The sequence below is a fragment of the Puma concolor genome, chromosome A1, assembly GCF_028749965.1.
Source record: "Puma concolor isolate L17-30 chromosome A1, mPumCon1.1.hap2, whole genome shotgun sequence".
Lineage (NCBI taxonomy): Eukaryota > Metazoa > Chordata > Mammalia > Carnivora > Felidae > Puma > Puma concolor.
Genome location: NC_141667.1, coordinates 240,768,984 through 240,791,657, shown reverse-complemented (window position 1 = coordinate 240,791,657; position 22,674 = coordinate 240,768,984). Strand labels below are relative to the sequence as shown.

General features: G+C 38.8%; 1 protein-coding gene and 1 pseudogene across 15 annotated transcripts in view; one reads left to right on the top strand and one right to left on the bottom strand.

The window, feature by feature from the left end:
* The window catches only part of IFT88 (intraflagellar transport 88), a 159,700-nt gene that overhangs the window by 64,492 nt on the left and 72,534 nt on the right, over positions 1 to 22,674 (top strand). For all 15 annotated transcript variants that reach the window (XM_086715283.1, XM_086715307.1, XM_086715322.1 and 12 more), the window contains 2 exons: positions 1,268 to 1,338; positions 10,890 to 10,976. In XM_086715283.1, coding sequence (XP_086571409.1) covers positions 1,268 to 1,338; positions 10,890 to 10,976 — 158 coding nt within the window. The remainder of the gene's footprint in view (positions 1 to 1,267; positions 1,339 to 10,889; positions 10,977 to 22,674) is intronic.
* Positions 15,144 to 15,328, bottom strand: LOC147584902 (thymosin beta-4-like; annotated as a pseudogene).

Here is a 22,674-nt window from a genome sequence, read left to right as displayed (position 1 = left end):
TCATTTATGAACAGAGGAAGCTCAAACTATACTAAATATATCACAAATGAAAAGAAGTAGTTCCTTATCCTTATGCATAGGGTAGAGCATAATAAAAAATTCATATTTTCAAAGACCTGAGGAAATATTATATAATGTTAAGTGAAAAACCAAATGAAAAAAAAAGATATGCACACACCCATACATGAACACAAACTGAAAGGAAATACACCAAAATAGAAACAGTAGTTTCCAGGGAGTGAGGTGATTTTTCTTAATGTTTTTAAAATATTTTCCAGAGTTTTACATATAAATTATTGGTATGCTGCCATATTATTTTCTATTAAACCAAACAGTATGAAATTGCCTGTATTTATAGATCAAAAATAAGAGAATAATGCCAATTTCATAAATTGAATTAATAGATTTGTTAATAGATTGTAAGGGTATTACCGCCTAGCTGTTGGCTGCACCATACAATACTTAACTCTTCTTATGCCTCAGTTCTTTATATACAATATAGAAATTTATAATAACCTACTTTATAGGGTTGTGAGGATTAAGTGAGATAATGCAAGTGAAATGCTTAAAACAGTACCTGGAACATAGCATGTGCTATGTAAACATTAATTATATATATTGTTTTTATTGAGAAGAAATTTATGTTGTGAAAAAATCTATTTTTAATAAAGAGTAGAGATATGGATTACTAAGTAATTTGATGATCATTAAATCATTTACATTTGAGTTTAGAATTTATAATATCGCACAGCTTCTGTGTACTTGGTCCTGTTCTATCCGGCCTGACCTTTTATCAGCTGCTCAGAATCTGTTAGTTCAAGGAGAATGTGATACATAATCAGGAATAAGAAAAGTTCTACTTTACATAAGGGAAAACAGTTTAGAAAGATTAATTTACTCTACTAACTAACTTAGTGGTGTGTTTGATTAGAAATCCAAGCTCTTAGGGGCACCTGGGTGGCTCAGTCGGTTCAGCTCTTAGGGGCACCTGGGTGGCTCATGTCCGACTTCGGCTCGGGTCATGATCTCACGGTTCGTGAGTTCAAGCCCCGCCTCGGGCTTGTGCTGATAGCTCGGAGCCTGGAGCCTGCTTAGGATTCTGTGTCTCCCTCTTTCTCTTGCCCCTTCCCCGCTCATGGTCTGTCTCTCTCTGTCTCTCAAAAATGAATACACATTAAAAAAAAATTAAAAAAAAAAAAAAAAGAAATCCAAGTTCTCAGTATTTGTTTCTGAATTAATCACTTTTTTCCCAATTTTATTTTCCCAGGATGATCCACATACTAACTTAGTAATTGAAGCTATAAAAAATGATCATCTAAGGCAAATGGAACGTGAACGGTAATATTTTGCACACTTTAGTAACATAGGTTTAATTTTTATGAGTTAAATATACATTCTGATTATTTCTCTCAAGACTTGTTATATTCAGTATATTAAATAGTGCTATTGTTTCACCAATTCTGTACATTATTAGATTCTCTTTTCTCCTAAGTAATCACAGTCCTCAGGCCGACCCCAGTTATTCTTACCCAGTTACTCTTACTATTTTCTTGTAATTCACTTCTCCTCTGCATTTGGTGCAATGTTGCAACTTTGTTTATACTACCTTTCTTTAAAAAATTGTATCTTTATGTATTTTTGTCCAGCTTCCCAATTAAATTTCAACTCCCAAAGACAAAATTGTACTTTTTTCTTCCTTCCTCCAGTATGGTACCTAGACTCTGCCAACTATGGTTTGAAAGTTCTAATATGTATTGAACATGCAACAGGTATATTAGAAGTATATCACACAATAGAGAGCCTTTAATTTTTTAAATTGTGGTAAAATACACATAGCATAAAATTTACCATCTTTTTTTTTTTTTTTTTTAATTTTTTTTTCAACGTTTTTTATTTATTTTTGGGACAGAGAGAGACAGAGCATGAACGGGCGAGGGGCAGAGAGAGAGGGAGACACAGAATCGGAAACAGGCTCCAGGCTCTGAGCCATCAGCCCAGAGCCCGACACGGGGCTCGAACTCACGGACCGCGAGATCGCGACCTGGCTGAAGTCGGACGCTTAACCGACTGCGCCACCCAGGCGCCCCAAAATTTACCATCTTAATCATGATGCATAAGAAAGACTTCATGGTTTGGTAGTGTTAAATGCATTCACGTTTTATAACCAGTCTTCAGAACTCGTGTGTGTAGGTATTGGGTCATATGCTAAATCTATTTTTTAATTTTTTAAATTATTTTTATTTATTTATTTGTAATTCCAGTGTAATTAATGTTATATTAGTTTCAGGTATACAATATAGCGATTCAACAATCCTGTACATTCCTCAGTGCTCACCACGATAAGTGTGCTCTTAATCCCCTTCACTTATTTCACCCCAGAACTCTTTGTATCTTCGTAATCTGCATCTCTACCCATTGAACAACATTTCTCCAGGTCCACCAAACACCCACCGTTCTCCTTTCTGTTACTATGAATTTGCTTTATTTTCCTCATGTAAATGAAATTTTAGTACACTTACAAGGTCTACAAGGTCCTTCCATGTTGTAGCATGTGATAGGATTTCCTTCTTTTATAAGGCTGAATAAGATTTCATCATATGCGTGGAAGGCCCTTAATTTTTAGAAATTAGTTTAATTAAAAATTTTTTTTTATGTTTTTATTTTATTTTTAAGAGAGAGAGAGACAGAACATGAGGAGGCTAAGGGGCAGAGAGAAAGGGAGACACAGAATCCGAAGCAGGCTCCAGGCTCTGAGCTGTCAGCACAGAGTCCGACGCGGGGCTCAAACTCACAAACTGTGAGATCATGACCTGAGCCAAAGTGGGACACTCAACCGACTGAGCCACCCAGGCACCCCAGAAATTAGTTTAACTTTAAAAATTAGTTTAGGGGTGCCTGGGTGGCTCAGTTGGTTAAGCGTCTGTCCGACTCCTGATTTCAGCTCAGGTCACGATCTCACAGTTTGTTGAGATTGAGCTCCATATCAGGCTCTGCACTGACAGTACAGCTGCATGGAAGTCTTTTTCTCCCTCTCTCTGCACCTCCCCCTCTCACACATGTATTCTCTCTCTCTCTCCCTCTCTCTCTCTCACTCTCGAACTTAAAACATTAGTTTAGCATTAAAAATAACTGACTTCTTCTGGGAAGATGAGTAGACATAGTTTTCCCTGTTATTCCCACTAAATACAAATGAAAACCTTGGAAATTATGTATAAAACAAATACAAGAAGAAAGGTGGAGAGAAGAGGGCAGATCAGCAAAGGACCTCGGGACCTGAGGAACAACATGGCAGTGAGTCCCCTCATCTTTCCCAGACTTGTATGTGAAGAAATTGCCAGTCAGAAAACATCAGTGGGTATATTTTTAAAAACAAACAAAAAGCCCCAAGAAAAGCCCAATTTTCTAGCCAGAGGACAAGGAAAGGAATAGTCTATCAAGACTGAAAACTTTTAGACAAATACTGCGCACACAAACTACGGCCCCACTCCTGTGCCTGCCAACAAAAGTCAAGTGGGAGCCTGGCTTCCCACTCTGAAAAGGCTGTAAGGAGACACTCCATATCCCAAAAGACCAAGTAGGGAGCCAGGACTTTAATCTCCACAGACCCTTAATGAGTCCCAGCAGTCTTTGGTTTCAGCAGATACCACATGGGGAGCCTGGAATTCTACTCCATCAGAGTAATGAAGCACTCCTTCCCCTCTCTCTGGTATTGGAGAAAATGGTGGAGAATCAAAACTTTCATCATCACTCAGTGGTCACAAGGCCACCCCACTATGGTGTCAATAGGGACCGTGGTAGAAGCAGGAACTCCTACCCCATCCAGCAGAAACAAGGACTTCTTCCTGCCTCGAGTATCAAAAAAGGCCGTGTGGGGAAACCTGGACATCTATTATCTGGCACTCATAAGGTGGTGTCTCTTCTCCCCCTGCTAGAGCAGTGTCAAGAAAGCAGCTAAAACAGACTTAAATAAAAATTCAGAGTATTATAATGTAGAAATATCCAAGCTTTTTTTTAATGTTTTAATTTTTGAGAGAGACCGAGAGTGTGAGTAGGGGAGAGGCAGAGAGAGACAGGATCTGAAGCGGGCTTCGCACTGACAGCAGAGAGCCTGATGTGGGGCTCGAACTCACAAAGCACAAGATCGTAACTTGAGCCAAAGTTGGACACTTACCTGACTGAGCCACCCATGCGCTTCATGTAATGTCCAAGTTTTGATCAAGAGTCACTCATCATAAGGAAGTAGGATGATTTCAAACCAAATGAATGAAAAATCTAATCAATAGATGCCAATATTATTAGGACAAAGATGTTAGAATTATCTGGCAAAGCAAACGTGATACAAATGCTTCAGCAAGCAACTATGAGCATGCTTAAACCAAATTTAAAAGTAAAAACCCTCAGAAAAGAAGTCTCTGCAAATATAAAGAAGCATCAAATGGAAAATTTTAACTTTTTGAAAAATACAATAATTCAAATAAAAAGCCTAGTGGATGGGCTCCACAGGAAAATAAAAGGGAAATGGAAAGATTCAGTGAACTGGAAGATGAAAAATGGAAATTACCCAGTCTGAACAACAGAGAGAAAATAGACTAAAAACCAGAAATGAAGAGAGCCTAAGTGATATCTGGGACTATAACAAAAGACCTGCCATTCGCATTATCTGTGTCTTGGATGGAGAGGAGAAAGAGATTGGGCTAAAGAAATAGTGGCTGATAAAATTCCCCAAATTTGATGAGAGAAATATACGATACAAAAAAATGATTAATACCAAAAAGAGTAAACCCAAGGAAATCCATGTGAAGATACATTATGATTAAACTTCTGAAAATTAAAGATAAAAAGGCTTGAAAGAAGACAAAGAAAAACAACACATAAGGGAAAGCAATTAGAATGATAGTGGAAAAGCCTTAAATTAATACTCTAAGCTGTCAGATTAATAAACTAGAAAAAGAAAAGCAAAATCAGCCAAAGGAAGAAATAATAACAGAAATCATTAACATTGAAAAAAAGAAATATCAATGAAACACAGAGCTGATTCTTTGAATAGATCAATAAAATTGAGAAACTTACAGCAAAACTGACAAAAAATAGAGAAGACACAAATTACCAGTATCAGGAACAAAACAGGATCTATCTCTACAGACTTAGCAGACATCAAAAAAGATAATAAGGGAATACTACAAGCAACCCTGTACCCATAAAGTTGACAGCTTGGACAGAATGGGACCACTCTCTGGAAAAACATAAATGACCACAACTCACCTAATGTGATTTAATTTGTAATTTTGAAACACCCCAAAAAGAGATCTCCAGGCCCATATGGTTTTACTAGGGAGTTCTAGGAATTAACATCAGTTCTATACAGTTTATTCGAGAAGATAGTTCATTTTATGGGGCTAGTATTCCCCTGATACCAAAATAAGACAAAAAAAAAAAAAAAAAAGAAAGAAACAACAGATCTAAAAAACAATGAGTATAATAAAGGATATCAATAGAATAGAGGACAAAACCACATCATCATCTCAGTTTAAACCAAAGAAAAAGATCAAGTGGGATTTATTCCTGGGCTACAGGGCTGGTTCAATATTTGCAAATCAATCAATGTGATATACCACATTAATAAAAGGATAAGAACCATATGATCCTCTCAGTAGATGCAGAAAAAGCATTTGACAAAATACAGCATCCATTCTGGATAAAAACCCTCAAGAAGGTAGTGATAGAAGGAATATATCTCAACATTCTAAAGCCTGTATATGAAAGACCCTCAGATAATATCCTCAGTAGGGAAGAACTGATAGCTTCCCCCCTCAGGTCAGGAACACAACAAGGATGTCCACTGTCACCACTGTTGTTCAACATAGTCCTGGAAGTCCTAGCCTCGGCAATCAGACAACAAAAAGAAAAGGTATACAAATCGGCAAGAAAGAAGTCAAACTTTCACTCTTGACAGATGACATGATACTCTATGTGGAAAACCCAAAAGACTCCTAGAATTGAGACATGAATTCAGCAAAATTGCAGAATATAAAATCAACGTACGAAAATCAGTTGCATTTCTGTACACCAATAATGAAGCAGCAGAAAGAGAAACCAAGGAATTGATCCCATTTACAATTGCACCAAAAGCCATAGAATACCTAGGAATAAACCTAACCAAAGAGGTAAAAGATCTGCACACTAAAAACTATAGAAAGCTTGTATAAGAAATTAAAGAAGACACAAAGAAATGGAGAAACATCCCATGCTCATGGATTGGAAGAACAAATATTGTTAAATTGTCTATACTACCAAATGCAATCTACACATTCAGTGCAATCCCTGTCACAGAAACACCAGCATTCTTCACGTAGCTAGAACAAACCTAAAATTTGTATGGAACCAAAAAAGACACCAAATAGCCAAAGTTATGTTGAAAAAGAAAACGCAAACTGGAGGCATCACAATTCTGGACTTCAAATTGCATTACAAACCTGTAATCATCAAGACAGTATGGTACTGGCACAAAAACAGATGCATATAGGTCAGTGGAACAGAATAGAGAACCCAGAAGTGGACCACAATGTATGGCCAATTAATCTTTGACAAAGCAGGAAAGAATATCCAGTGGAGTATCTTCAGCAAATGATGTTGGGAAAACTGGACAGCGACCTGCAGAAGAATGAATCTGGACCACTTTCTTGCACCATAGACAAAAATAAATTTAAAATGGATGAAAGACCTAAATGTGAGACAGGAAACCATCAAAATCCTACAGGAGAAAACAAGGCAACAACCTCTTTGACTTTGGCTGCAGCAACTTCTACTAGACCTGTCTCTGGAGGTGAGGGAAAATGAACTACTGGGACCTCATCAAGATAAGCTTCTGGAGGCGCCTGGGTGGCTCATTCAGTTAAACATCCGACTCTTGGTTTCTGCTCAGGTCATGATCTCACAGTTGTGAGATCAAGCCTTACATCGGATGCTGTGCTGACAGCACTGAGCCTGCTTGGGATTCTCTCTCTGTCTTTCTCTCTGCCTCTCCTCCACATGTGTACAAACTCTCTCTCTCTTCAAATAAATTTTTAAAAAGTTAAAAAAGCTTCTGCACAGTGAAGGAAACCAACAAAACTAAAAGGCAACTGACGGAATGGGAGAAGATATTAGCAAGAATATGGGAGAAGATATTAGACACACCAGATACAGGGTTAGTATCAAAAATCTGTAAAGAACTTACCAAACTCAACACCCAAAAAACAAATAATCCTGTCAAGAAATGAACCAAAGACATGAATGAACACTTTACCAAAGAAGACGTCCAGATGGCTAACAAACACATGAAAAGATACTCAAGATCATTCATCATCAGGGAAACACAAATCAAAACCCCAATGAGATGCCACCTCACACCTGTGAGATGGCTAAAATTAACTCAGGAAATAACAGATGTTGGTGAGGATGCAGAGAAAGGGGAACACTTTTGTGCTGTTGGTGGGAATGCAAATTGGTGCAGCCACTCTGGAAAACAGTATGGAGGTTCCTCAAAAAAATGTGAAGTAGAACTGCCCCTTAGGGTAGCAATTGCACTACTAGGCATTTATCTAAAGGATACAGAAATGCTGATTTGAACGGGCACCTGCACCCCAGTGTTTATAGCAGTGCTATCAACAATTAGCCAAATTATGGAAAGAACCCAATGTTTATCGACTGAAGAACGGGTAAAGAAGATAAAAAAGAATGAAATCTTGCCATTTGCAGCAATGTGGATGGAACTAGAGTGTATTATGCCAAGCAAAATAAGTCAGAGAAAGACAAATACGATTTCATTCGTGTGGAATTTAGGAAATAAAACAGGTAAACATAGGTGAAGGGAAGGAAAAATAAAAACAGAGGAGCGCCTGGGTGGCTCAGTCGGTTGAGCATCCGACTCTTGATTTCCACTCGGGTTATGATCTCATGACTTGTGAGTTCAAGCCCTTAATTGGGAATCCCTGCTTGGGATTCTCTCCTCCCTCTTGCTGCCCGTCCCCTGCTTGTGCATGTGCTCTTGCTCTCTCGCTCTCTCAAAAGAAATAAACTTAAAAAAAAACAAAAAAAACACAGAAGGAGGCAAACCTTTAGAGACTCTTAAAAACAAACTGAGGGTTGCTAGAGGGTGGGTGGGGGGGCTGGGCTAAATGGGTGATGGGCATTAAGGAGGACACTTGTTTGGATGAGTACTGGGTGTCGTATGTAAGTGATGAATCACTAAATTCTACTCCTGAAACCAATACTACACGGTATGTTAACTAACTTGAATTTAAATAAATAAATTTTAAAAATGTTTTTGATAAAATCTAGTGTACTTTGATGCTAAACAAACAAAACCTCAAGAGGCTAGAAGTAGAAAGGAAGTTCCTCAATCTGATAAAGGACATTTATGAAGAACCCACAGTTTGACATAATATTTAATGGTGAAAGACTAAATGCTTTCCCCCTTAGATCAGAAACAAGATAAGGAAACAGAAACAAGATATTATTCACTCTTACCAATTCTATTCAACATTGCACTAGGGGTTCTAACTATGGAAATTAGGCAAGAAAAAAGTAAGAGACATCCAGATTGGAAAGAAAAGTAAAACTATGTCTGTTTAGAGACCACATGATCTTATACATGGAATATCCTACATAAAATTTTAGAATCCACTAAAAAACAATTACAGCTAGTAGGTTCAGCAAGCTTGCAGAGTAAGAGATCAAAATATAAGCATCAATACTATATTGATGTACTATATACTACCAGTGAAGTATCCAAAATTAAACTTGTCATTGCATTTACAGTAGCATAAAAAATAATTAGGAATAATATTAACAAATGGGATGTAAAGTTTATACTCTGAAAACTATACGACATCGTTGAAGGATATGCTAGGTCAATGGGAAGACCTCCCATTTTTGTGGGGAGGCACTTAATGTTATGATGTCAGTCCTCCCCAAATTATTTTATAGATGCAGTGTAATCCATATCAAAATCCGAGCATTGGTTTTTAGAAAGTGACAAGTTGATCCTAAAACTCATATGGAAATATAACGGATCCAAACTAGCCAGAACAGGTTGAAAAATGAAGAGCCAAGTTGGAGGGCTTATACTACAAAGCTACCCCAATCAAGCGTGGTAGTACTTTATGCTAGTTAGCATAAAGATAGACATAGAAATCAGGATAGAATTGAGAATCCAGAAATAAGCTCTTGTATTTATAATTAACAAAAGTGCCAGGACAATTCGATGGGGGAAAAGATAGTCTTTTCAACGAATGGTGCTGGGACAATTGAATATCCTCATGGGAGAGAATGAAGTTGTGCCTCTCTCACACCATACACAAAAATTACTTTAAAATAGATCATAGACCTAACTATAAGAGCTAGAACTGTGAGGAAAAAACAAGTAATTATTATTGATCTTGTGTTAGGCAGTGACTTCTTAGATACGACACCAAAAGCACACCAAAAGAAAAAAAAATAGGTAAATTGGACTTCATCACAATTAAAACTTTTGTTCTTCAATGGACACCATCAAGAAAGTGAAAGCCCACTGAATGGGAGAAAATTTTTGCAAACCATGTATCCAAGAAGGGACTTATTTCTCCAATATAAAAAGAACTCTTCTAACTCAATAATAAAAAGGCCAATAACCCAGTTAAAAACATACAAAGGATCTGAGTAGACATTTCTTCAAACTAGGTATGCAAATGCCCAGTAAGCACTTGAAAAGATGTGTTAACTTCTATACTTAGGAAAATGCAATTCAAAACCTCAACCAGGTACCAATTCATACCCACTTGTATGACTAATCAAAAGACGGATAATAGCACATGTTGGTGAGGATGTGGAGAAATCGAAATCTTGCATGCTGGTGGCAGGAATGTAAAATGCTACAGCCGCTTTGGAAAACAGTTTGGAAGTTCCTGCAAAGGTTCTTCAGCAAAAGTTCCTCATACTTAACCCAACAGTTTCTCTTCTTAGGTGATTAGAGCATACATTCACACAGTAACTTCACACAAATGTTCATAGAAGCAGCATTTATAATATCCAAAAAGTAGAAACAACCCAATGTCCACAACTGTTAAATGGATAAAGAATATATAGTCTATCCATATAATGGAATATTATTTGGCCACAAAAAGAAATGAAGGACCAATACATGCTACAATAAACACGAACCCTGAAAACATGATAAATAAAGGAGGCAGTCACAAAAGACTGTATATCTATTATTCCATTTATATGAAAGGTACAGATTAGACAAATCTTTGGAGACATGTAGTAATTCAGTTTTACCATTTACCGTACACACTCTTCTTCAGTGGTCATTTTTACCCTCTCCTTTCATGGCCATGGACAGTGCAGTTATATAGCTTCAGCTGCAGAGCTTTGTGCTCCTCCAGTGTTTCTTTTTGATTTGTCGCATGCACTGAAAAAAAAGAAAGAGTTGGGGCGCCTGGGTGGCTCAGTCGGTTGAGCGTCCGACTTCGGCTCAGGTCACGATCTCACGGCTCATGAGTTGGAACCCTGCGTCGGGCTCTGTGCTGACAGCTCAGAGCCTGGAGCCTGCTTCGGATTCTGTGTCTCCCTCTCTGCCCCTCCCCCGCTCATGCTCTGTCTCTCTTTCTCTCAAAAATAAATAAACATTCAAAAAAATTTTTTTTAATTAAAAAAAAAAGTTAAATTTGGTCCAGAAGGCAGTCATGCCTTGCTAGTCCCATTTCATAGCCATGGTTGTCAACCTGACTTATGGACAGATTTCTAGTGTAGCTGTCCATCTAGTAGACTTTGATGGTATGTTAGCTTTGACAGACAATGTTTATACTTAAAAAAATCCAAGCTCTCTATACCATGTTTCTAAACAATACTTTTTTGTTTCTTTGATACAGGAAAGCTATGGCAGAAAAATACATCATGACAGCTGCAAAACTCATTGCTCCTGTAATTGAAACATCTTTTGCTGTAGGTTATGATTGGTAAGAGAGAAGAAATTCAGTATAACTGGATGCTGTGTTGTTTTTATAATACATACTTTTATTGATTTTAAAATTTTATTAGAAGTGTAATTATGAATGTTTATTTCTACTTATCAGGCAAATAACATTATATGACAAAATCTATATAGGGCATTCTAAAAGTAAAAGTTTTCCTTATTGCGCATGTCATTTCTTAAGTAAAACTTTCTATCCTGAGGAATAGCTCTCACATGTAAAGGGGCTGTTGTCTCCTGATGTAACCTGTTTTGTAAATAGAAGTGAAGAGTTGGAAAAGTCTTAGATCATTTGCTGAATGAGTAGTGAATCTTCCACCCAGTATAAGAATCCCTTTGTCGCATCCCATATAGGTAGCCATTTAATCTCTGCTCGGAGTCTTGTGGTATTCAACTCATTTGTTTCATTTCTGAACATCTTTAAGGGGTAGAACATCTTTGTTTTGAACCCAAAGTTACCCCTCATGGAACTTTTCTCTGTGTTCTTTCAAGCAATCATGGACTCAGTCTGTGACCTCTTCTATATTGTGTCTTAGAGAATTTTAAAAATTCAAGATACATGTACCTAGTTACAGAGTCAAGTGCAGAAGTATTACTGTCTTAGCTTGCTTGCTTTCTGTTTTTTTTATAATTGAGATATAATTTACATGTAACATTACATCAGTTTCAGGTATATAACATAATGATTTGACATTTGTGTGTATTGGAAAATGATCACAATAAGTCTGGTTAACATTTGTCACTGTACATAGTTACGATTTTTTTTCTTACGATGAGAACTTTTGAGATCTATCTTGGTAACTTTCAAACATGCAGTACTGTATTATTAACCATGATCACTATGCTATGTGTTATATCCCATGTCTTACTTTATCTTATAAACTAGAAATTTGTACCTGTTGAGCCCCTTCATCCATTTCACACTCTTCCTACTTCCACCCTGGCAACCACCAGACTGTTCTCTGTATCTGTGAGCTTGGGTTTTGTTTTTTAGTTTTCTAATTACTTTTCATGTTTTTCCTTGCTAGATGTAACTTATGCTTTCTGCATATTTTTTTTTTTTTAATTTTTTTTTCAACGTTTATTTATTTTTGGGACAGAGAGAGACAGAGCATGAACAGGGGAGGGGCAGAGAGAGAGAGGGAGACACAGAATCGGAAACAGGCTCCAGGTTCTGAGCCATCAGCCCAGAGCCCGACGCGGGGCTCGAACTCACGGACCGCGAGATCGTGACCTGGCTGAAGTCGGACGCTTAACCGACTGCGCCACCCAGGCGCCCCTCTGCATATTTTTATCATCTCTTAGATGTTTACCCATTCTGTTTCTTACTTGGAGTCCATTTGATTCCTCGGAATACATTGTCTTCCTGGTTTAATTTGTACTGGAGGCTTCACAGGTGATCCATGATGTTTTGTTTTTATTGGTATTTCCAGTTGCCTGGCTCTCTTTTTTTGCATTGTTTGTTTCTGTTGAGGACTCAGGTTTTTCTTGGGAGTTCTCCCTTACAGAATCTCTCTCTCTCTGCTACATTTTCTGTATGATGGTTACTGTCCTGGCCTGGTGTTAAATGTCATCTTGGGGATTACGGTCATTTCTCTCTGCTTTTTCTGCATCTATTGAAATGATTGCATGGTTTTTATCCTTTCTCTTTTTGATGTGATGTATCATGTTGATTGATTTGCGAATATTGAACCATCCTTGCAACCCAGGAATACATTCCACTTGAACATGGTGAATGATTTTTTTTTTAATGTTTATTTATTTTTGAGAGAGAGAGAGAGAGAGAGAGAGAGAGAGAGACAGAGTGCGAGCAGGGGAGGGGCAGAGAGAAAGGGAGGCACAGAATCTGAAGCAGGCTCCAGGCTCCGAGCTGTGGGCACAGAGCCCATTGTGGGTCTTGAACCCACGAACTTCAAGATCATGACCTGAACTGAAGTCAGACGCTTAGCTGAGCCACCCAGGCATCCTAAATGATTTTTTACTGTGTTGTTGGATTGGGTTTGCTAATATCTTGCTGAAGATTTTTGCATCTATATTCATCAGAGGTATCAGCCTGTACTTCTCTTTTTTTGTGATGTCTTTATCTGGTTTTGATATCAGGGTAATGCAGACCTCATAGAACAAATTTGGAAATTTTCCTTCATCTTCTGTTTTTTGGAATAGATGTTGGTGGTAAGGATAGATATTAACTCTTCTTTAAATGTTTGGTAGAATTCACCCGTGAAGCCATCTGGTCCAGAACCTTTGTTTGTTGGGAGTTTTTTGATTACTGATTCAATTTTGTTTGCTGGTAATTGGGCTGTTCAAATTTTGTTTCTTCCTGATTCAGTTTTGGGAGGTGCAGGTTTCTATGAATTTATCCATTTCTTTTAGGTTGTCCAACTTGTTGGCATATGATTTTTCATAATATTCTCTTAATCCTTTGTAGTTCTGTGGTGTTGGGTTGTCATTTCTCCTTTTTCATTTCTGAATTTGTTTGAGTACTCTTTTTTTTTTTTTCCTTAGGAGTCTGGCTAAAGGTTTATCAGTTTTATTGATCTTTTCAAAGAACTAGCTCCTAGTTTCATTGAACTGTTCTATTGTTTGTGTGTGTGTGTGTGTGTGTGTGTGTGTGTGCATTTTTTTGTTTTGTTTTGTTTTTTTAGTTTCTATTTCATTTATTTCTGCTCTAACCTTTATTATTTCCTTTCTTCTACTGGTTTTGGGTGTTGTTTGTTGTTCTTTTTTGGCTCCTTTAGGTGTAAGGTTAGGTTGTTTATTTGAGATTTTTCTTCAGGTAGGTCTGTATTCCTATAAACTTCCCTTTATAAACTTCTGTTGCTTCATCCCAAAAATTTTGGATCATTTTGTTTTCATTTTTATTTATCTCCCTGTAGTTTTTGATTTCCTCTTTGATTTCTTGTTTGACCTATTCACTGTTTAGTAGCATGTTATTTAACCTGCATGTATTTGTGTTCTTTCCAGATTTTTTTTCTTGTGGTTGATTTCTAATTTCATAACACTGTGGTCAGAAAAGATGCATGGGATGACTTTGATCTTTTTGCATTTGTGGAGACCTGTTTTATGGCGTAATATGTGATCTGTTGTGGAATATGTTCCATGTCACTTGAAAAGAATGTGTGTTCTGCTGTTTTAGGATGAATATATCTGTTAAGTCCATCTGGTCCAGTGTGTCATTCAAAGCCATTGTTTCCTTGTTGATTTTCTGTTTAGATGATCTGTCTGTTGATGTAATTACTATCAATTATTTCTTTTTTATGTTTGTTATTAACTGTTTTATGTATTTGGGTACTTCTATGTTGGGTGCCTAAATATTTACAATTGTTATATCTTCTTTTTTTTTTAATTTTTTTGTAATGTTTATTTATTTTGAGACAGAGAGAGACAGAACATGAACGAGGGAGGGTCAGAGAGAGAGGGAGGCACAGAATCTGAAGCAGGCCCAGGCTCTGAGCTGTCAGCACAGAGCCTGACACGGGGCTCGAACTCACGGACCATGAGATCATGACCTGAGCCGAAGTCGGTCGCTTAACCGACTGAGCCACCCAGGAGCCCCTACAATTGTTATATCTTCTTATTGGATTGTCCCCTTATTGATTATTTAGTGTACTTGTTTGTGTTATGTTACAATCTTTGTTTTAAAATCTGTTTTGTCTGATATAAATAGTATTGCTATCCCGGCTTTCTTTTCACATCTATTTGAGTGATAAATGCTTCTTCTCTATCTCTTCACTTTCTTTTTTTTTCTTTTCAGGTTTTGAAACTTTTTATTTGCATATTTAAAAAATTGTGCATTCCAGTAATTAAAATCATTTGAGCAAAAAAAATGGCACTCTGATTAAACTACATTTTACAGCCTGCAGGATTCCTTGGACCAGATTGATTTATGCCCTAGATTTCACTGTTGTTTTACACAGCTTCTTCCTTACCAGAATGCAAACTCTTTTCCTTCCCTGCTAGCCAGATAGACAGATGGGAGAGGCAGGCATGGCCTTCATTGTCAGTAGTTCTCTTCTTTGATGTGGAAAAAGGACGACACAGTCATTTAAACTTGATCCCACCTCTTTGTATTTTACAAAGTTAAACAGCTAAAAGAAGTAAAATAAGAAGGCAGTGCTTGTGGAATGCACAGTGCAGATTGGTGGTGCATGCCTCATGATTCACCTGCTAGCGTCTCCTGTTTAGCTGTTTCTTTTGAAGGCTGTGGAGTTTTCTCTTGCATTTATCTTCTTCAATTTTGACTTATTGAATTTCTCAATCTCAGTCATACTGGGTTTGTCAGACATGGTTGCAGAGAGGCTGAGCAAAGTGCATGAACGAGCGAAGTTCAGTCTCCACAGTGGCTGCCACTGAGTGTGCATCCCTTCACTTTCAATCCACATGTGTCTTTAGGTCTGAAATGAGGCTCTTTCTAGGCAGTGTGGGTCTGGGATCCGTGTAATGTCCAGGTGGGTCTTGTTTTCTCATTCACTCCATCACACTTTGTCTTTTGATTGGAGTGTTTAGCCTATTTACATTCAAAGTAATTATTGATACATATGTATTTATTGCCATTTTGTTACATGTTTTATGGTTGTTTTTACAGTTTTTCTCCATTCCTTTCTTCTCTTGCTCTCTTCTTTCATGATTACTTGGCTTTCTTTAGTCATATACTTGGACTTCTTCTCTTTATTTTCTGTATATCTGTTAGTAGTTTTGACTTGTGGTTACCATTAGGTATGTATATAACTTCTTGTTCATATGGCAGTCTGTATTAAGTTGATGGTCACTTAAATTTGAACCCATTCTTTTTTATTTAAGTTTATTTATTTATTTTGAGAAGGGGAGAGAGAAAGAGAGTGCAAGCCAAGGAGGGGCAGAGAACGAGGGAGAGAGAGAGAATCCCAAGCAGGCTCCATGCTGTCAGTGCAGAGTCTGATGTGGGGCTTAATCTCATGAATTGTGAGATCATGACCTGAGCTAAGATCAAGAGTTGGATGCTTAACCGACTGAGCCATCCAGGCTCAGAACCCATTATTTACTCTTCTCCTCTCTACATTTTAGGTATATGGTGGCATACTTTACGTCCCTTTATTTTGTGAATCCCTTGAGTGATATTTACAGAGAACTTGTTTTTATTGCTTTTTTGATTCCTACTTTTCTTATTCTTGCTTATGGTCTTTTCACTCAAAGAGTCCCCTTTAACATTTCTGGGAAACTCTTTATCTCTCCTTCTATTCGGAATGATAGCCTTGCTAGGTCTAGTGTTCTTGTCTGCGCATTTTTTCCTTTGAGCACTTTGGATATATCATGCTCCTCCCTTCTGGCCTGCTAAGTTTCTGTTGAAAATTCTGCTGACAGCCTTATGGGCTTTCCCTTGTAGGTGACTGACTTCTTTTCTCTTGCTGCTTTTAAATTTTTTCCTTTCTCACTACTTTTTGCCATTTTAATTACTATGTGTCTTGGCGTGGAACTTCTTTGGTTATATTTTGTTGGGGGATCTGGATTTCTGTTTCCTTCTCCAGATTCGGGAAGTTTTCAACTATTTCTTCAAATACATTTTCTGTCCCCTTTGCTTTCTCTTGTCTTTCTGGGATCCCTGTCATGTCATGTTATTACATTTGATGGTATCACCGAATTGCCTAAGTCTGTTCTTCTTTTGCATAAATTTTTTTCCTCATCTGCTCAGCTTGATTACTTTCACTTACTCCATCCTGTAGGGTCAGTGATTGGTTCTTCTGCCTCGTCTAGCCTACTATTTATACTATCTCATGTATTTTTAATTTCATTTATTGTATTCTTCATTTCTGGTGGATTCTTTTATATCTCATCATTAGGGGTCTCACTTATGTCCTCCACTCTTCTGTCAAGTCCAGTGAGTATCTTTATGATCATTACTTTAAATTCTCTATCGGGCATATTATTTACCTCTGTTTCACTTAGGCCTCTTGCTGTGATATTCTCCTGTTCTTTTGTTTGGGACATACTCCTCTGTCTCCTCAGTTTGTCTCTCTGTGTCTGTTTCAGTGTGTGAGAAAAGTCAGGCTGTCCCCTGTTCTTTAGAGCATTGGCCTTATTTTTTTTTATGTTTATTTATTTATTTTGAGAGAAAGAGAGAGAGCAGGGGAGAGGAAGAGAGAGCGAGGGACAGAGAGAATCTCAAGCAGGCTCCGCACTGTCGGCACAGAACCTGATGCAGGGATCAGTCTCACAAACTGTGAGATCCTGACCTAAGCCAAAATCAAGAGTCCGGTACTGAACCTGTTGAGCCACCCAGGCACCCCTAAAGTACTGGTCTCGTAAAGAAGTGGTCTCGTAAGCCCTGCCATGCAGTGTTCCCTGTTTACGACACCCTGGTGCTTCAGAGAACGTCTCCTGTGTGTGATGCGTGTGCCCTGCTGTGTGGCTGAGCCACTTTCTCCTTCGGTCCAGTCGTCTGCAGTGGCTCCCTTTGCCTTTGTGGTGTGGTGGGCCAGTCTGGAGAGGCCTTGGGCTCCAGTCGAGGCAGAACAAGCATTTGCCGGAGATACAGTAGCACCAAAGTGCAGGATGCTTTCCCTGTGTTGTCCCCTGAGAAGCTTTCACCGGTTCGCAGGGCCTGCAGTTGGACCAGTTGTCTGCCGCCAGCCCACGGCTGGGGCCTCCATCTGACTGGTGTGTGTGTGTGTGTGGTTATTTTTCCCAGTCTCCAGGGCAGAAGTCACCTTGGAGTGGTGCTGGCCACTGTAGGGGCTGCTTGCACACTACCAGGCCTGCGGCACCATCCTGTATGGGCTCTGGCCAAGAGTGTACTGGAGAGGGCGGATCTGCTGAAGCACAGCGGAGGGCAGAGGGGCTGGCATGCGGGCAAGCTTTGGTGCCGTGGGCTATCTGGGGGAGGGGCCCCACAGCATCCAGACTAAGGCGGGCTGTCGAAAGGGGTACAATGTGCAGGGATAGAGGCAGCGGTGTGAGCAAGTCCCGTGGGTGGATGTGTGTTTATGTTGGGCCGGTGGAGGGAAATGGTGCTGCCAGTTCCTTTATTCCTGGAGGACGGTTGACCTGGGGCTGGGATGGTCTGGAGGCTTGGGGCTAGTAGCTAGCCTGGTGCTGAGGTGGCTTGAAAGCTTGAGGACACAGTAGTCATCCTGTGTCTAGGCCTAGTCATACTATCTCTGGGTTTACAGGTGCTGATTGGAAGCACAGGGCCAAAGTTGCTGCCTGGGAGCTGGCGGATGCTGGGATGTGCCGGGAGCCTGGGTTCGTTGGAGCTGGCTGGGGAGCTGTCTGGGAACCTGGGGCCGTGGAGGTTGCCTGGAACCACTGGGGCCTACTGGTGCCCATTGGGCCGGGGACTTAGGTGTGCAGGAGCCACTTGTAGCCACCAGAGCCGAAAGGCACTGGGGCAAGCGGGCCACCCGGTTTCGCAGGCACTACCAAGGAGCCACCTAAGGATGTAGAATCCCACAGGCACCAGGGTGGGCAGCGGCCTGGAGTCACAGGAGACTGCCAGAGCCATCAAGGGCAATGAGAGTCACTCTGGTGCCGGGGCAAGCCGGACTGGAGGCTGTGGTGAAGTCAGACACTCACTTTACTCAACTTCTCTCACAGAAAGGCTCCCTTTCTCCATGCTGAGCTGTCTGGGCTCAAAGGAGAGGTAAAGAGGGTGTGTGAATCTATCTAGCCTATCTTTTCATATAGCTCACCTCCACCCAGGTGGTGTAATCCCTCACCTAGAATCCTTAGCTCTTGTGGAAGTATTTTCGTGCATGGATAGGTCTTAACATTGATATTTCTGGGAGGATACAGGCACTAGAAATTCCTATACCACCATTTTGCTGACATCGATCCTCCAGTAGAAAACTAATAGAAGTGTTAGTTTTTGCCAACAAACATAGTGTTCATAATACACTTGTTATAACACATGGGTATTTTAAAGACTCCATTTATAACCTAAAATGTATTAAGTCCTATTTCTTTATGTGTTAACTAGGTAGGCGTTCATTTCCCTAGATAGAACTTGGCAGTTGAAAAAAAAAAATTTACCAAAGCTCAGGTTACATGAAAGCCCATGTTTGTAGTAACTTTGAAGAAAGATGTAAAGCTTACATCATATTTTTCAGAAACTTTACTCTATATGCGTTTGTGGACATGGGTGCATATAGTGTACATTTTATGTGGCTATACACATACGGAACCCATGTGCGTATCTGTCTCTCCACCTATCTGCTTATCTGTCTATATTTTTAAATGCAGGGCTGTGCTGTTTACAGTCAACATCAGAGCCTTTGCCTGGGGTTACAAGATGTTTCATATGTAGGAAAACATTCCATAATGGTTCTTTGTGGGTGTCATACTTCCTCCGTGTCTGCTTTCCTCAAATGTCTTGTTCTTTGTAAAAAACTAAAGAAGAGGCTTTTTAAGATATAAATAACATCTGCTCAATGTCTGGATAATTTTTAGGACTTGAAATTAACATAAAGAAACATTTAAACTAAGCTATCGGATTTCTGTTCCATTTGAATAATATTTATATTATATCATCAAGACAGAACTCAGTATAGAGTCTTCTGTTTCACCTTAGACCTGGACCCATTAGACCAGTTCCTTGTATTTTATGTTAAATCATTCAGTAAAAGGGAACCAGTTTTGAAATTTAAAGACTATTATTTTTCTATTCATTCAGACCTAGCTTTTTGAGGCTGATTTACATTAAAGACTTTTTAAAATGATATTAATGTGGCTATTTAAAAAAAAAGGCACCTGAGTGGCTCTTTCGGTTGAGCGTCTGACTCATGATTTCAGCTCAGGTCACTATCCCACAGTTGTGGGATTGAGCCCCGTGTCAGTCTCCAAACTGAGCATGGAACCTGCTTAAGACTCTCTTTCTCGATGAAGAGATTCCCAGACAAACAAAAATGAAAGGAGTGTGTGATCACTACACCAGCCCTTCAAGAAATTTTAAGGGGGACTATTTGGAGAAAAAACAAAACGAAACAAAAAAGGAAGAAAGCAACAAAGACTAGAAAGGATCAGAGAACATCACCAGAAACTCCAACTCTATAGGCAACACTATGGCACTAAATTCATATTTTTCAGTAATCACTCTAAATGTAAATGGACTAAATGCTCCAATCAAAAGACATAGGGTATCAGAATGGATTAAAAAAAAAAAAAGGGGCCATCTATATGCTGCCTACAAGAGACTCATTTTAGACACCTGGAAGATTGAAAGTAAGGGGATGGAGAACCATTTATCATGTTAATGGACATCAAAAGAAAGTTGGAGTAGCCATACTTCTATCAGACAAACTAGATTTTAATGTTTATTTATTTACGAGAGAGACAGAGAGCAAGTGGGGAAGGTCAGAGAGAGGGGGGGACAGAGGATCCAAAGTGGGCTCTGCACTGACAGCAGCGAGCCCGATGCAGGGCTCGAACTCAGAAACTGTGAGATCATGACTTGAGCCGAAGTTGGATGCTCAAATAACCGAGCCACCTCAGCGCCCCCAGACAAACTGGATTTTAAAACAAAGGCTGTAACAAGAGGTGAAGAAGGGCATTATATCATATATCATAACTAAGGGGTCTATCCACCAGTAAGATCTAACAGTTGGGGGCAAATATTTATGCCCCCAACAAAGAAACACCCAAACATATAAGTCCATTAATCACAAACATAAACTCATTGATAATAATACCATAATAGTAGGGGACTTTAACACTCCACTTATAGCAATGGACAGATCACCTAAGCAGAAAACCAACAAGGAAACACTGGCTTTGAATGGCACGCTGGACCGGATGGACTTAACAGTTTACATTAAGAATATTTCATCCCAAAGCATCAGAATACACATTCTTCTCAAGTGTACATGGAACGTTCTCCAGAATAGATCACATGCTGTGGCACAAATCAGCCCTCAGCAAGTACAAAAAGATTGAGATCATACCTTGCATATTTTCAGACTATAACACTATGAAACTTCTATAGAAATCAATCACAAGAAAAAAATTGGAAAGACCACGAATACTTTGAGATTAAAGAACATTTTACTAAAGAAAGAATGGGTTAACCAAGAAACGAAAGAGGAAGTGAAAAAGTACATGGAAGCCAGTGAAAATGAAAACATGACAGTCCAAAACCTCTGGGATGTAGCAAAGGCAGTCATAAGAGGGAAGTATATAGCAATCCAGGCCTTCCTAAAGAAGGAAGAAATGTCTCAAATACACAACCTAATCTTAACACCCAAAGGAGCTGGAAAATGGAAATATAACAGCAAATAAAGCCCCAAAACAGCAGTAGAAGGGAAATAATAACGATTGGAGCAGAAACCAATGATATTAAACAAAACAAAACAAAACAAAACAGCAGAACAGATCAACGAAACCAGGATCTGGATCTTTGAAAGAATTAACAAAATTGATAAACCCCTAGCCAGATTTATTAAAAAGAAAAAGGAAAGGACCAAAATAAATAAAATCATGAATGAAAACAGAGACATCACAACCAACACTGTAGAAATACAAACAATAATAAGAGAATATTGTGAACAATTATATACCAACAAATTGAGCAATCTGGAAGAAATGGAAAAATTCCTAGAAACATAAACTACCAAAACTGAATCAGGAAGAAATAGAAAATTTGAACAGAGCTATAACCAGTGAAGAAATTGAATTAGTAATCAAAAATCTCCCAACAAACAGGAGTCCAGGGCCAGATGGCTTTCCAGGGAATTCTACCAAACATTTAAAGAAGACTTAACACCTATTCTTTTGAAGCTGTTCCAGAAAATAGAAATGGAAGGAAAACATCCAAACTCATTCAAGGCCAGCATTACCTTGATTCCAAAACCAAAGTCCCCACTAAAGAGGAAAACCACAGACCAATCTCCGTGATGAACATGGATGCAAAAATTCTCAACAAGATACTAGGAAACCGAATCCAACAAATACATTTAAAGAATTATTCATCATGATCAAGTGGGATTTATTCCTGGGCTGCAGGGCTTGTTCAATATCCACAAATCAATGTGATATATCACATTAATAAAAGAAAGGGTAAGAATCATATGATCCTCTTGATAGATGCAGAAAAAGCTTTTAACAAAATACAGCATCTTTTCTTGATGGAAACCCTCAAGAAAGTAGGCATAGAAAGAACATACCTCAACATCCTAAAGGCTGTATACAAAAGACCAACAGCTAATATCATCCTCAAGGGGAAAATTGAGAGCTTTCCCGCTAACATCAGGAACACAACAGGGATGTCCACTCTCACCACTGTTCAACACAGTGTTGGCAGTCCTAGCCTCAGCAATCAGACAAAAAGAAAGAAAAAGCATACAGATTAGCAAGGAAAAAGTCAAACTTTCACTCTTCACAGAGTGAGAACCCTGTTTTCCTTTTGGAAAACCCAAAAGACTCCACCAAAAAACTTCTAGAACTGATACATGAATCCAGCAAAGTCGCAGGATATAAAATCAATGTACAGATATCAGTTGCATTTCTATACACCAATAATGAAGCAGCAGAAAGAGAAATCAAGGAATCGATCTCATTTACAATTGTACCAAAACCCATAAAACACATAGGAATAAGCATAACCAAAGAGGTAAAAGATCTGTATGCTGAAAACTATAGAAAGCTTATATAAGAAATTAAAGAAGACATAAAGAAATGGAAAGGCATTCCATGCTCATGGATTAGAAGAACAAATACTG